Consider the following 13,029-nt stretch of genomic DNA (forward strand, 5'->3'; position numbering starts at 1 on the left):
TTATCATTATTTTTTTTGGTAGGAATGGAGTTTTTTGTAAATGATGACTTGGAGTGTTGGCTGGCTGATTGCAGAACTTTTTTGTGGTTGAATTGCTGACTTAATCATGGAGATGACCAAATTAGGAGTGTTTGGGCTGCTGCTGGCTTGGTGCTTCTTTGCCCTTTGCTTTATTTTTGTTTATTAGATGCACATGTGACAACACAAAGCACTGAATGAACACACTATTAGTCTTAGTAGACTAGACTGCCTCCATTTTTTGTGAAAAATATGTAATTGTGTAGTGTACCAATTGTATATTTTGGTCCAACATCCATTATGTATATTTGTATAGTGCTTCTCAAGCACTACTTGACTATTTTGTAGTGCTGCACAACTACTCCTCTTTGGGGCTGTGCTACTGCTTATATTTGTAATTTGATGTGATTACTATAATAGAAATATTCATGTTAATGTTGCTGCCAGGTTGGAATTCTCTTGTTATGGTTGATGAGACTTGATATTTTATAATTGTGTGTTTGATTTGGAATTTTGTGACAAGTTTAGATTTATTAATGTGTTAATGTATTTAATAAATACATGTTTAATTTGACAGGTTGAATTTAAGTTGTATTATAGTTGAGTTTTGATATTTTATAATTGTGTATTTGTTTTGGAATGTTAGGAGTTTGGTGAGATGTTTGGAGTTTTCTTGCGGTTAAAACTTGATAAAGAAAGGATTAGTTAAAAAGAAGTCAGTTAAAAAGAAGTTATGGGCTCAAAATGCTATTTTTTAAAGGCTTAAAAGCCCAAAGCTTAGAACAGGAATTTTTTTAAATTCAGCACATATAACCGAACGAACCGCACCGAACCACTAAAATTAACCGCACTTTATGTAGACCGATTTTTATCTTCTAAAAGTGAGGTGCGGTTAAACATAGGGTGAAATCGCACCCTATAGGTGTAGTGCAAAAAACCTCTTCAAAACCGACCGAACCGAACCGTGTACACCCCTAGTATAATGTAAACTTTTACCTTCATTTCATTTCCGAGTCCTTACTCACTCTCATTAGTCATGCCAAGCTGAAGGACAAGAGAGAGAGCTACAGCTGAAGGAAAGAGAGAGAGATACTGCCGATGAAACCCACGTAACCTTCCTCCTCTCACGGTTCCACCGTCGTTGTTGCAAGCCCAACCGTTGGTGAAGGTAAAATCTTGTCTTCTCTCTCTTCTCTTTCTCTGCCTAATCAATACCGAAAAATACCCTTTCTCTTCTACCGAAAAATTCTCAACCCATCTCTCTTCCTCCCTCTTCTCACCGTGAATCCACCGGCCTGATCAGATCAGGTCCAAGGCGGCGACACGGTGGCGGTGAGTTCTCTTTCTCTTCTTTGCAGCTCTCTTTCTCTCTCTTTCGCATTTGGCTTAGATTTTTGGGGTTTTTGTTGATTGGGTTTGTTGGGAATGGATCATGGTATTTGTTCTAAATTCATGGGCTTCATGGGTTAATTTTTGTTGGTTTTTCTTCCCAATTTAGGTTAGGGTGGCAGTGGTTAGTGGTTCCGATCTGGGTTTGCTTTGTGGCTTGCTTCATGGTTTAGTTCTTGGTTTGCGGTTTGGTCACAGTGTTTGTCGCTCGTGGCTTGCTTCAGACGTGGTGGTTGATGGGTTTGGGTGTTGTGGATTTTTGTGGTTGTTGGGTGCGATTTTAACTGTGTGGCAGTGGTTCTTTGGTGGTTGGTGGTGGTTGTTGGGAGCGTTTTGCTGTTTCTGGGTGGTGGTTGTGTTGTGATTTGCGGTGGTTGTTGATTTAATGTTATTGGGTTTTGGTGGTTGTTGTTGAGTGTGGCATGGTAATGGCGTGGTGGTGGTGATTATTGTTGTTGTGGTTGGTGGTGTAGCTAATTAGTCTTATAGAAGTTTTTAGTGTTTACCCACAAGGGAGGGGAAATAAGTAAATATGGCAGACAATGTTGTGACATTCCTATTGGAGAATTTGACTCAGTTGCTCACCCAAGAAGCAAAATTGCTATATGGAGTAGAGGATCAAGTCGGGTTACTTAAGAACGATCTGTCTCTGATCAACGTCTTCCTCCAAAAGACTGCAGGGAATCGACATGACAATTTGGTGAAGGTGCTAGTCAGTCAAATCAGGGACGTAGCCTACGAGGCTGAGGATGTTATTGATACATTCATCGTGACGGAGACAAAGCACAGGAAAAGAAACTTTCTGGGGCAGACAATCCATTCCTATGACAGAAGAAGCGCTCTTCGCGAGGTTGCAAACGAGATAGAGAGAATCAAGAATGTCATGAACGGAATTAACAACAATATGAGCAAGTACGGCATAGAAATAACTGAATCATCTGGAGCAAATACAGAAGCAGCGGAGATACTTCACAGGCGCAGGAGATATGTAGAGGAAGATCAAGTGGTGGGCTTTGGTCATGACACACAGGCATTGATGAAGCAACTTACTGAAGGGAGTTCGCAACTTAATGTTGTGTCAATCACAGGCATGGGTGGCTTGGGTAAGACCACTCTTGCTAGGAAGCTCTACAACAACTATGATGTCAAGAGCTACTTTGAATTCCGTGGATGGGTTTGTGTCTCTCAAGAATATAAAGTCAGAGACCTGTTGCTTGAAATTTTGAAGGGCGTGGCTCCAATGCCAAAGCTGAAAAAATTTATCTTAAAAGCTGAATTGAAAGAGGAATTGCTCCATGGTTTGAAAGCTAAGTATAGCGCGAATAAAGATATGCTGAAAGGGACACTAGTCGAAAACTTGAAAGATATTGAGGAAAAGAATGATGAAGAATTTAGAATGGAATTATTTGGATTCTTGGAACACATACAAGACCGTCATTTGAAAAGTTCATTGTCAGATTTCGTGAAAGATATTTACAAAAAGAATGGAGAAGGATGGGAAGATATGGATGACGATGAATTGAAAACTGTGTTGCTCAAATGCTTGAAAGACAAGAAGTACCTACTTGTCATGGACGACGTCTGGACAACTGAACTATGGGATGAGGTAAGTACTGCCTTTCCTAATGATCTGAACGGAAGTAGACTATTGATCACTAGCAGAATAAAAGAAGTAGCATTACATTCAAAGAGTGCCCCGTATGAACTCCCATTTCTTGAAAAAGATAAAAGTTGGGAACTATTCTGTAAGAAGGCATTCTGGGGAGGTACATGTCCTCCAGAACTTGAAATTCTAGGGAAACAACTTGTGGAAAGTTGCCATGGTTTACCACTTGCTATAGTGGTATTGAGGGGTCTTTTGGTGAAAAAGGAGAAAACTCATCGAGCATGGTCAATATTGACTGGCCATGTCAATTCATATCTGGCTGAGGATAGATTATCTTGCAGAGACATATTGGCTCCAAGTTATAACCATTTACCCCTAGAGTTGAAACCATGCTTTTTATATTTTGGTATCTACCTAGAAGACTTTGAGATACCTGTGAGGCAATTGATCCAACTTTGGATAGCTGAGGGATTCATACAGCAAATTGGGAAGAGAAAAAAAGAGGATGTTGCTGAGGACTACTTGGAGGAACTCATTGATCGGAGCTTGATTCAAGTGGCAACGAAAAGGATGGATGGAGGAGTCAAAACATGTCGTATCCATGATCTTCTATGAGACCTCTGTATATCGGAGAGCACTGAAGAGAAGTTTCTTGAGGTTTGTTTAGATGTTAACCTTTCACCCATGAGCAAATCCCATAGGATTTCCATCCACCCTGCCAACCGTCTATACATTTCTTCCAACCATTGCGAGCCTTCAAATATTCGTTCTTTAATAGGCTTTGGGGGGGTTGCTGGGCTCGAGCATCCTCTTGATAAACTATGGGAAAGTAACAAGTTGGTTCGGGTGGTAGACCTTAGAAATATGGGCATTTGTTGCTTAATCCCAAAAAGTATTGAAAATATGATCCTTTTAAGGTACTTGAGCATTCAATCTGATAAGCTTCAAGTCATTCCAGAATCAATATGCAACCTTTGCAATCTAGAGACTCTGGACATGAGAAATTTTGAGTCAGCAAAAGAAGGGGGAAAATCTAAAACACCATGCTTGCCAAAGGGGATATGGAAGTTACAAAAATTAAGACATTTGTGCATGGATGGGCCAATATATCTACCTAGAACTGGAAATAAAGAAGCTTTACCCAATCTTCAAGTCCTTACTGGCATCGCTATAAATCAAGACAGTGAGAGTCTCTTTGCCAAGGCCAGATTTCCTAATGTAAGAAAATTAGGATTGTTTTCTGTAAAAGAGGTGGATTCAGAGCTTATGTCAAGCCTACGTCCCTTGCATGAGCTGCAAACTTTGACGATTTATAAACATTTCAAGCTTTCAGGTCCAATCTCATTTCAATTGTCACTCACAAAGATAACCTTGGTAGACGCAGACTTATCAGAAGCCACCATGAGAGTGTTGGGTTGCCTTACCAACCTTCGAATACTCAAAGCAGTACCAGCAAGGGCTGATCATGTCAAAGACATCAGACTCAATTTGAATGAAAGCAGTTTTAGTAAACTTGAAGTCCTTAAAATGGTACGTATGCATGTTTTACAATGAACTATGGCGAAAGGTGCAATGCCAAACCTTCAACGTTTGGTCATCAAGAGTTGCCTGTTTGTTTGTCGGCCCCCAGTCGAACTATGGTCCTTAACTGGCTTGCGGGATGTGGAAGTTTTACATCCATGTCCTCTATTGAAAAATGTGCTACAACAGTTGCAGACGAGGGATGAATGTAAGCTCCAAGTCAATCCACCTCTGGACACAACTATGTGAGAAAAAGTTGATGGCTTCATCTGCTCTGCTATGTTTTGGTGGCAGGCTGATGCCTAAGGGCCAATGCTCCTCTGTTTTGTCTCTTTGTTCGGGTTTTGCTGGTATGATATGTACATTTTTTTTTCCTGATTCCCTTATTCTAGTACCCTTTCAATAATTTGTTATGCTTCTAGTGATAAATCCATTTGGTTGGAAGGAACCAATCAGTTAAGATGTTGGACACCACATTATTGAAAACTTAAAGTCTTATGTATTTGCCTCCAATTATATAATATTAGTTTCTCAAAAAACTTTCCCTCCATATAAGAGGATTTGAATTCAGATTCTCCATAAAGACTTGACAGTATTACTAAGCCACAATTCTCTTGCTGGCATTTACATTTGCATAATCAACAATCTGCTCCTCAAGTGCAATTTTTTAAATTGTTATTCTAAACTTTGTACACTTTTCGTGACAACCTTTGGTTCTGAAATAAAAAGACATTGAACACAATATCTAGACGTTAGTTCTATCTTCAAGATGATTATAATTCTTCAAACATATCATGGAAAGGAAATGCAGGGCATCCGTGAATTTGTCATCTGTTTTATAGTGTACACTGCTTGTGGTTGTAATCAGTCAAAAGTTTTGATGCCACAATGCCATTTTTATGGATACTTATTATTGCACTATTTTCTTAAGTCTTTTATTTTCTTCAATGCTTAACAATCTGTTTTCGTTTGTTGTTACGTTTAGTTCAATGTCTAACAAATCATTTTGGATGTGGGAACCAAGCATGAAAATGTACAATTCTAACTCAAAAGACTTCTCTCTTTCTGCTCTTGGATAAATAATTTGTCTAACGAGTATATAGTTACATTATGATAATTGAGCTATGTCATTGTTCGTAGAGATGAAAAATGAATGAAATTGGAAATTTCATAAAACATTGAAAGCTAGCTCAATTGATAGTTCTAGCCAGGATAATTACACAAGCTGTTCACAAGAAACATCTCAACACACACGCACTATAGAAAAATCACACTTCAGTACATGGGAGTCGTTGAAAATTAGTCAACAAATGTGTCCTGACTTATTGCTCCTTGGTTTATTTTATTTGCCCTACTTACCATATGATGGAAAGTAATGGTGCTCTAATTTTTTCTGGGGATGTTAGTGCGTTTCACAAGCATGTTGGAATATAATAGTGATGTGATCAACGACCTATGTTGATGACCTTAAGAAGAATTCCAAGTAATTTAACAAAGATAAAATCTTCACTAATGATTATCAGAAAAATAAAATCTCCACTAACACTGATAAGCTAAATTTGGTCTCTAAGGCAATGTAACTGTAATTATGTAGTACATTTGTGTGCTTTGACTACTAATTGATGCTGTTGTGTAATTATCCAAAAAGTAAAATAAAATAAAATAAAATAAAAACTGATGCTATTCTAAGATCATTTACATCTGAGGTTCTAGAAAATCCTCATTTTACCCTCTAAAAAACTATTTTATTATCTAGTTAGCATACCATTTTACAATTCACCTGCATTAGCATCCGGTTTTTAAAAAATATCTCATGTTACCATCTCAAGAGCTACTCTATCTATTAATACCACACCATTTTATAATATACCCAACAGCAAACTTTTATTTTATCATACAACATATTAAAATAATTTATCTACATAATAAAATAATAATACCCAAATAAAACCTAAAACCCAAAAAAATATTATTTTAAAAAAAATACCATCTTGCTACGGTGTTATAAATAAGATCGTACTGTAGTAGAGTTGTAAAATATCTTACAACTATTACTTTGGTAATGCTCAATTTTTGTTGGTTGATGGTATAAAATAGCATTTTGGAGGTTTTAAAACCCCTAATGCTAATGCTCAAACATCTCTTTCTTATTTTTTCACATCTCAGCCAATGCTACTAATTTATTTATTCTTTTCTCTCTTCGTCCGAAACAACCTAGCAACACCCATCACGAACACAGCCAGCACAAAACCCATCAATCCAACCCTAAAAATAACATCGATTCAAACCCAAAACACCTCAAACAAAACCCTTAAATCCCAACAGATTTGAGAAGGAGAAAGAGAAAGAGAGAGAATATAAAAGTAGAAGTTGTTACAATCAGTTCTATAAGAGCATTTACAATAGAGATAGTAAAACCACTCAAAAGCCATTTTAACACCTCAAACCATAAAAATCATGCTACATCAAAAGTGTTATATATAAAAAAAAAAAAAAATATTTAGCTATAGTGGACTCTTTTTCTTTTTTTTTAATGATTTTTATTAATATGTTGGATTGTTTATATTACTTAATGGATTGTTTATATTATTTTAATGGGTTGTACATAAAAATAGAAGATTTGATAGAGGGTGTATTGTAAAGTGGTGTGATAAAATAAATAAAGTAGTTTTTTAAGATGCTAAAGCTAAATTTTTTAACACTTTTGATGTGAATGCTCGCAAGAGTTTATTGTAGCAAGTGTCTGTATTTTTTTTTAAGTATAACAACCTAGATGTAGCTCGTCTTTTTTTGTTGTTTTAGTGACTAAAATAGAAATTTAGGAGTTTTACACACTCGGGTACTAATGCTCTAAAGCTCTTTACTAATGCTCTAAAGCTCTAAATAGCATGAGAAAGACACAACGCAAGATAAATCAATAAGAATGCTATTTGTACAGCTGATTAGGGGGGGAAAACATTGAATGTCTATATGGTATTTTACTAAAAGGACAAAATTTAGTTACAAAATTGATTGTAGCCTAATACTATAATCTTACGCAATAAAATAAACATTACTATATATTGTTTAATTATTGGATATTATATACTATATGATTTATAAGCTTATATTTTATATATAATTTTAAACAACAAAAACTAGCAATTTAAATAATTTATTGACAGCATAGCTATTGATCTTTAATTTTCTAGAAATTTTACAAGCATGGAGGATATAAGAAAAAGATGTAATTCAATGGTGAAATTCTCAAAATTCACTTCCAACAAAAAAATATTGAGTACAGTAGTAGTTTAAGGTTGCAACTAATTTTGTAGCTAAACTTTTTTCTTACTAAATTTTCATAATAAAGGAATGTTTTGGAACGGATAAAGTAAATTATAAAGAAATGAAATGTATTTAAGTAATGAAAAAAATGGAATGAAATTAAGGTAATGTTTGATAATTGTTCTTGTTTCATGTTTTTAAAAACTTGTTTTTAAGGAAAAAAAAAAAAAAACGATTTATTGTGTTTTCAAAGTGAAAAACATGTTTGCTTAGTAGAAAAATCGTACAAAACACAAGTTTTTGTTCAAAAATCTCATTTTGTGTTTGTTGTTATTCACTTATTCCTCTTCACTCGTGTGAAATTTTAGTGCTCTAAGCATGCCAAAACAAAGTTTATTACTAGAACTTTCCAACAACACATCATTCATACCAATTTAATCTCTTTGGTTTATGATTCATTCATGATTAAACCATAACTTTTTCGAAAATGGCTAAGGGTGCGTTTGAATACCGCTTATTTTGCTAAAAAATGAAAACTGAAAACAATAAAAAAATAATTTCCGATTACTGTTTATTAATGAAAACACTGTTTATTTGTCTTAATGCACTGTCCATGTCCCATGAACAATGCAAGAGGCGCTAGTAAAAAAAAAGGATAAACTACATATTTGGTCCCTATCTTTTACATCATATTTCAATTTAGTTCCTAACCTTTCAATTGTGTCAATTTGGTCTCTAACCTTTCAGTATCGTGTCAATTTAGTTCCTACTATTATCTCATGGATGGAAAAGTCTGAAGTGTCAAACGGCCTAAATAATATTAAAAAAAAAAATTGCCACATCATTTGCCACTTGTCAAATCTTAAAAAAAAAAAAAAAAAAAACTCAAATCAAATCTTTGCTTATTTTTTTTGAGGTCGAACTGGGGTCAAACCGTGATGACGTCATAATTATTTTAAATATAAATAAAAATATTAAATTAGTAAAAATAGAAAAATTGACTAAAATAATCTAAATAAATACTTTTTTAAATGCATTTTTATATCACTAATTTTATTATAATGTTTCAAAATCCAACTCAATAATAATAATAATAATAATAATAATGATAAGCAAAAACCAAAAACGTCAAAATTTAAAAAACAATCATATATTAATATTCATGTTGGGAGGGGCAATGAGTCAGAAACTTCCAAACTCATTTTTGTCATCATCCACTTCTCCATCATGTCACACGTGCTAGGCTCATTCACTTCTCCATCATGTCACGTTAGGGAGGGCAATGAGTCAGAATGAGATGGAAATTTTCCAAGGCTTAGCACGTTGGGGAGGGGCGATGAGCTAGAAACTTTCAAACTCATTTTTGTCATCATCCACTTCTCCATCATGTCACACGTGCTAGGCTCATTCACTTCTCCATCATGTCACATCGGGGAGGGCAATGAGTCAAAATGAGATGGAAATTTTCCAAGGCTTTGTCATGTCACACGTGCTAGGCTCACCAAACTAAAAAGCAAAAATAAAGTTGAAAGAAGTCATCCACTTTAAACTGAAGGTAGGAGGCCATGAAGAGCGAAAGCAGAAGCAGTGAAGAAACAAAGAGGAAGAAGGAGCTGCATTGTCTGCTGCAAACAAGATCCGAGCAAAATCTCCCCCAAAACATCAATTTAGTGAACAAGATCTGCTACTTTCGGCTTCTAGCGAACAAGATGACCCTCTCGACGGCAAGTTTTCAGTGAATATTTTCAAACAAAAAGCCTAGGTCTAACCGGAAAACTCGTGCATGATATAAAATGTCCATTTTGTTGCCTTTTTTTTTTTTTTTTAGGTTCAGATACAAAGGGAAGTAGGGAATCGTGAGAAGCAGTCTGGTCACGATTCTCAGAACCGTGAGGTCCAACCGCGGTTCGCATAAGTCCCTGCTTTTTTCCATAGAACGGTTCTTGAGGCTAAAAAAACCACAAAAATGAGCAGTTCGAAGTTTTTTCGGTCTAACCGTACGGTCCGGTCCGAGTTTCAAAACCTTGTTGGTGAATGAAATTGGGGCTCTCTATCTCCTTCTACCGAAAAATCTTCACAATTAAAAGGGAACCTTAATGATGAACGAAAAGGAAAACAAAAATATAAAAGTTTTGTTAATAAATGGTTGACAACCAAAAAAAAAAAAGCCAATTTATGTCTTCCAACTGTGGAGATAAATTTTTTTTTTTTTTTTTGGTTGAGAAACCCAACTGAGGAGATGATAAATGATTATTTTTGGGATTTTATGAATTTATGGCTAATTAGAAGGCACTTTGGAAAAGTACTGATCTTGGCCCAGGTAAATGTTAAAGTTGGTAAAGCTCCATAATTTCTGCCTTAGACAAATCGCGACAAAGACCAAACTTAGATTACCAAAAAATTTTAATCATGTCCTTGAAGCGTCTCACCTTTCTCTATAGAGGACCAAAATGTGAAGAACAAAGAAACATGAAGAACTCGTGACTTAGGGATTTTTTTTTATTATTATTTTTTTTTATTTATTGAGGAAAGGGATTATTTTTGTTGATAGACGTGAGTTAGGGATTTTAATCCCAAAAGTTGTTGTTGTTGTTGTTGTGTGTGTGTGTGTGTGTGTGTGTGTGTGTTTTTTTTTTTTAATTTAAAATTATGTTGACAAGTTAGTCTAGGTGCCAATTGATATGACAAATTTTTATTTATTTATTTAAGCTGTTTGACATGTCAGACTTTTCCATCTAAGAGATAATGACAAAGATTAAATTGACACGACATTAAAAGGTTAGGAACTAAACTGACACTATTGAAATTTTAAGAACTAAATTGAAATATGATGTAAAGGATAGGGACCAAATACGTAGTTTACTCTAAAAAAAAAAAAGCCAAAAATGCAGAAACACAAGACACATCAACCCAATCCAAACGTATATTAAGTGTTTTAACTAGTTTCTCAATGCTTTTGCAACATCTTTCTCATCTTAAGTCTAATTTAAGCCTATAAGCAGTCATTTAAAGGAAGTTTTTTGGTCTTTCAATTGGAACGAAATAAACGCGCAAACGTTCTAGCTGAAAACGCATGGATGAAAGCTTGAACGCATTGTTTCATTAACTAAGGTGCATGTGCATGTATTGTTCATGGACACAACCTTGAAAGGAAACGCGTTGCTACTGTGTACTCATTATTGTTCACTCACCTGACCCAAGTACAGTAAACATAAAATGGTGCGTTCAGGCCAACGGCTATTTTCGCATTCTCAGGCTTCTTCTTTCTCTCAACTATCGTGGCAGAGATGTCTTCAATTTTCTTCAATGCTTCGTCCTCTTCCTTTTCAATGAATTGCACCTACCCACCAACCAATAAACTATCAAAATAGAGGAAACACGGTAATTGCAAACCCATTACGCGGAACAAACGAACTCGATCCCCTCTGTACTTCTTTTGTTTGAGCTCACCTGTTCTCTGCTTAGGACGTTGTTGCCGCCATTGTGGGTCTTTGCATTCATGGGCAAGTTGTGTCTAACTTCTCATACTCTCTGATCTGTTGGTGTGTGGTTATATTGTTTTTCATGAGACTTCAATCTGTGGTTTTGTGTTCAACGTTTGTGTGTGGTTTTTGTGTTTTTCATGACACTAGTATGTGGGTTTCTCTTTCTTTCGTGTAATTTTGTGTGTTTTTCTTCTTGCCTATGTTGTATTTGGACTATTTGAGTTTACTTTGCATTTTTCATGTGGGCATGTGTAACCAATTATGATATGCATATGAACTATTTTTTGAAATGCCTCAATAAGTATAGAAGGAAGTTGTAGCAAAAATGAGTAAGGGAAAATCGAAGGACGATGGTAATGAAGTGAGAACTGGGTGGAAAGAACCAGCGAAACTAAAAGCTTTTTGTGATTTGTGCGCTGCTCAAGTCCTAGATGGCAAGAGGAATGGAGGATTTTTGAGAAGGGAATGGGTTGATGCAGTGATTGAGCAATTGGGTGAAATGGGAAAAGTGGTAACTCACACGCAATTTAAAAAAAAAATGGGATCATCTGAGAAAACAGTGGAAGACTTGGAATTAGTGTTTTTAGCGTGAGACTGGGTTGGGTTATGATGTTGTAACTGGGAAGCTTGAGGCCAGTGATGAGTGGTGGATCCGAAAGTTTAAGGTTAGTTCACTTTACATAATTGTGAAAAACTCAACTGTCTACAACTATATTGTGTTTTAACTACTGGTTGTCCACATGTAGGCATGCCCCAAGGCATTAACCTTTTAAAACAAACCTTTGCCGAATGTTCAGTCCATGGAAATTATGTTTGAAGGCACAGTTGCAAAGGGGAAAAATGCATTCTGCACGATTGGTGAAATACTAAAGGAATGCACCGAAGGGTCTGGGGACTCCATTGATAGCAAAGAATTTGTTGACCCCTAATGTCAACCCTCTACAAATGTTGACCCAATGGAGGTTAAAGGCCTATCATCGTCGAGGGCAAGACCGGCAATGAATAAGGGAAAAGGCTTGGCAAACGGTGTCCACCTTTCTAGGGGAATTTGCAAGAAACCAAGAAAAAAGCGTTCAATTGTGCAAGAGATGTCCGACTCTTTGAAGAGCATCTCAGATGTTATTGTTGAAAGTAGAAGTGTAAGTACTCGTATACAATTTGCTTCCACAGTAGCTACTAAGGTTAAAGCAATTCTGGACATGGTGTTGAGTCTTCCTAGGGTGTAATTGGGTGATCGCCTTCATCTGTTTAGCACCTGCTTCTTCATGGGAAACGAAGAGGGTAGGATCATGTTTGTAGCACTTGTTCATGACAAGGACATCTCGCTGAAGTGGCTAGAGATGCAATACCAAATGAACCCTCAATATCATTTTTCCTGAAAGAAACGGGATTGTCTTGATAGGGTTGCTTAGGCTTGGTGTTGTAATAATCGGATTTTCTTTATGTACCTGTTGCACTCTTTTTTTTTTTTTTCTTATTGGCAGAAACTATGCTTACCATGGGTGTGTATGTAAGACAATGGTTACTAATTATTTGTCATCTATTGTATGCTTACTTGTTCCTTTTTCTTCTGCTAGTGTTTATAATTGTCATCTATAATTAATTGTCATCTAGGTTTGTCGAATGTCATCTAGTGTTTATAATTGGGATATTTTTTTTTCAAAATAACTACAAAAACCAAACAATTTTGTTAGTTAACAACGTTTTCAAACTATTTAGAAAAGTAACAACTCGAGTCTGGGAGAC

At 35.8% G+C, this 13,029-nt stretch overlaps 2 protein-coding genes across 3 annotated transcripts; both read left to right on the plus strand.

The window, feature by feature from the left end:
• Window positions 1-964: 964 nt before the first annotated feature.
• LOC112017518 (putative disease resistance RPP13-like protein 3) lies at window positions 965-5,100 on the plus strand. Of its 2 annotated transcripts, none has more exons than XM_065767335.1 (2): window positions 965-1,350; window positions 1,517-5,100. In XM_065767335.1, exon 2 carries the CDS (start codon window positions 1,940-1,942, stop codon window positions 3,626-3,628), a length of 1,689 nt encoding a protein of 562 aa, XP_065623407.1. In that variant the 5' UTR covers window positions 965-1,350; window positions 1,517-1,939; the 3' UTR covers window positions 3,629-5,100. The 2 variants fall into 2 exon arrangements, with proteins under 2 accessions (XP_065623407.1, XP_065623408.1); XM_065767336.1 differs by having other exon boundaries at window positions 965-1,186.
• A 6,508-nt stretch (window positions 5,101-11,608) lies between these two features.
• LOC112017524 (uncharacterized) lies at window positions 11,609-12,212 on the plus strand. Its single transcript, XM_024049986.1, has 3 exons — window positions 11,609-11,794; window positions 11,871-11,948; window positions 12,081-12,212. The coding sequence occupies exons 1-3, from the start codon at window positions 11,609-11,611 to the stop codon at window positions 12,210-12,212; spliced, it is 396 nt and encodes a 131-aa protein (XP_023905754.1).
• Window positions 12,213-13,029: the final 817 nt, after the last annotated feature.

The sequence above is a fragment of the Quercus suber genome, unplaced genomic scaffold (genome assembly GCF_002906115.3).
Source record: "Quercus suber isolate HL8 unplaced genomic scaffold, Cork oak 2.0 scaffold_794, whole genome shotgun sequence".
NCBI lineage: Eukaryota > Viridiplantae > Streptophyta > Magnoliopsida > Fagales > Fagaceae > Quercus > Quercus suber.

Excerpts from the sequence above, each read along its gene's own strand:
- LOC112017518 (XM_065767335.1), top strand. The coding sequence starts at position 1,940 with ATGGCAGACAATGTTGTGACATTCCTATTGGAGAATTTGACTCAGTTG.
- LOC112017524 (XM_024049986.1), top strand. The coding sequence starts at position 11,609 with ATGAGTAAGGGAAAATCGAAGGACGATGGTAATGAAGTGAGAACTGGG. Across the intron at positions 11,795-11,870 it reads TGGGTGAAATGGGAAAAGTG|CGTGAGACTGGGTTGGGTTA; the intron begins GTAACTCACACG and ends TAGTGTTTTTAG. Across the intron at positions 11,949-12,080 it reads GGTGGATCCGAAAGTTTAAG|TCCATGGAAATTATGTTTGA; the intron begins GTTAGTTCACTT and ends CCGAATGTTCAG.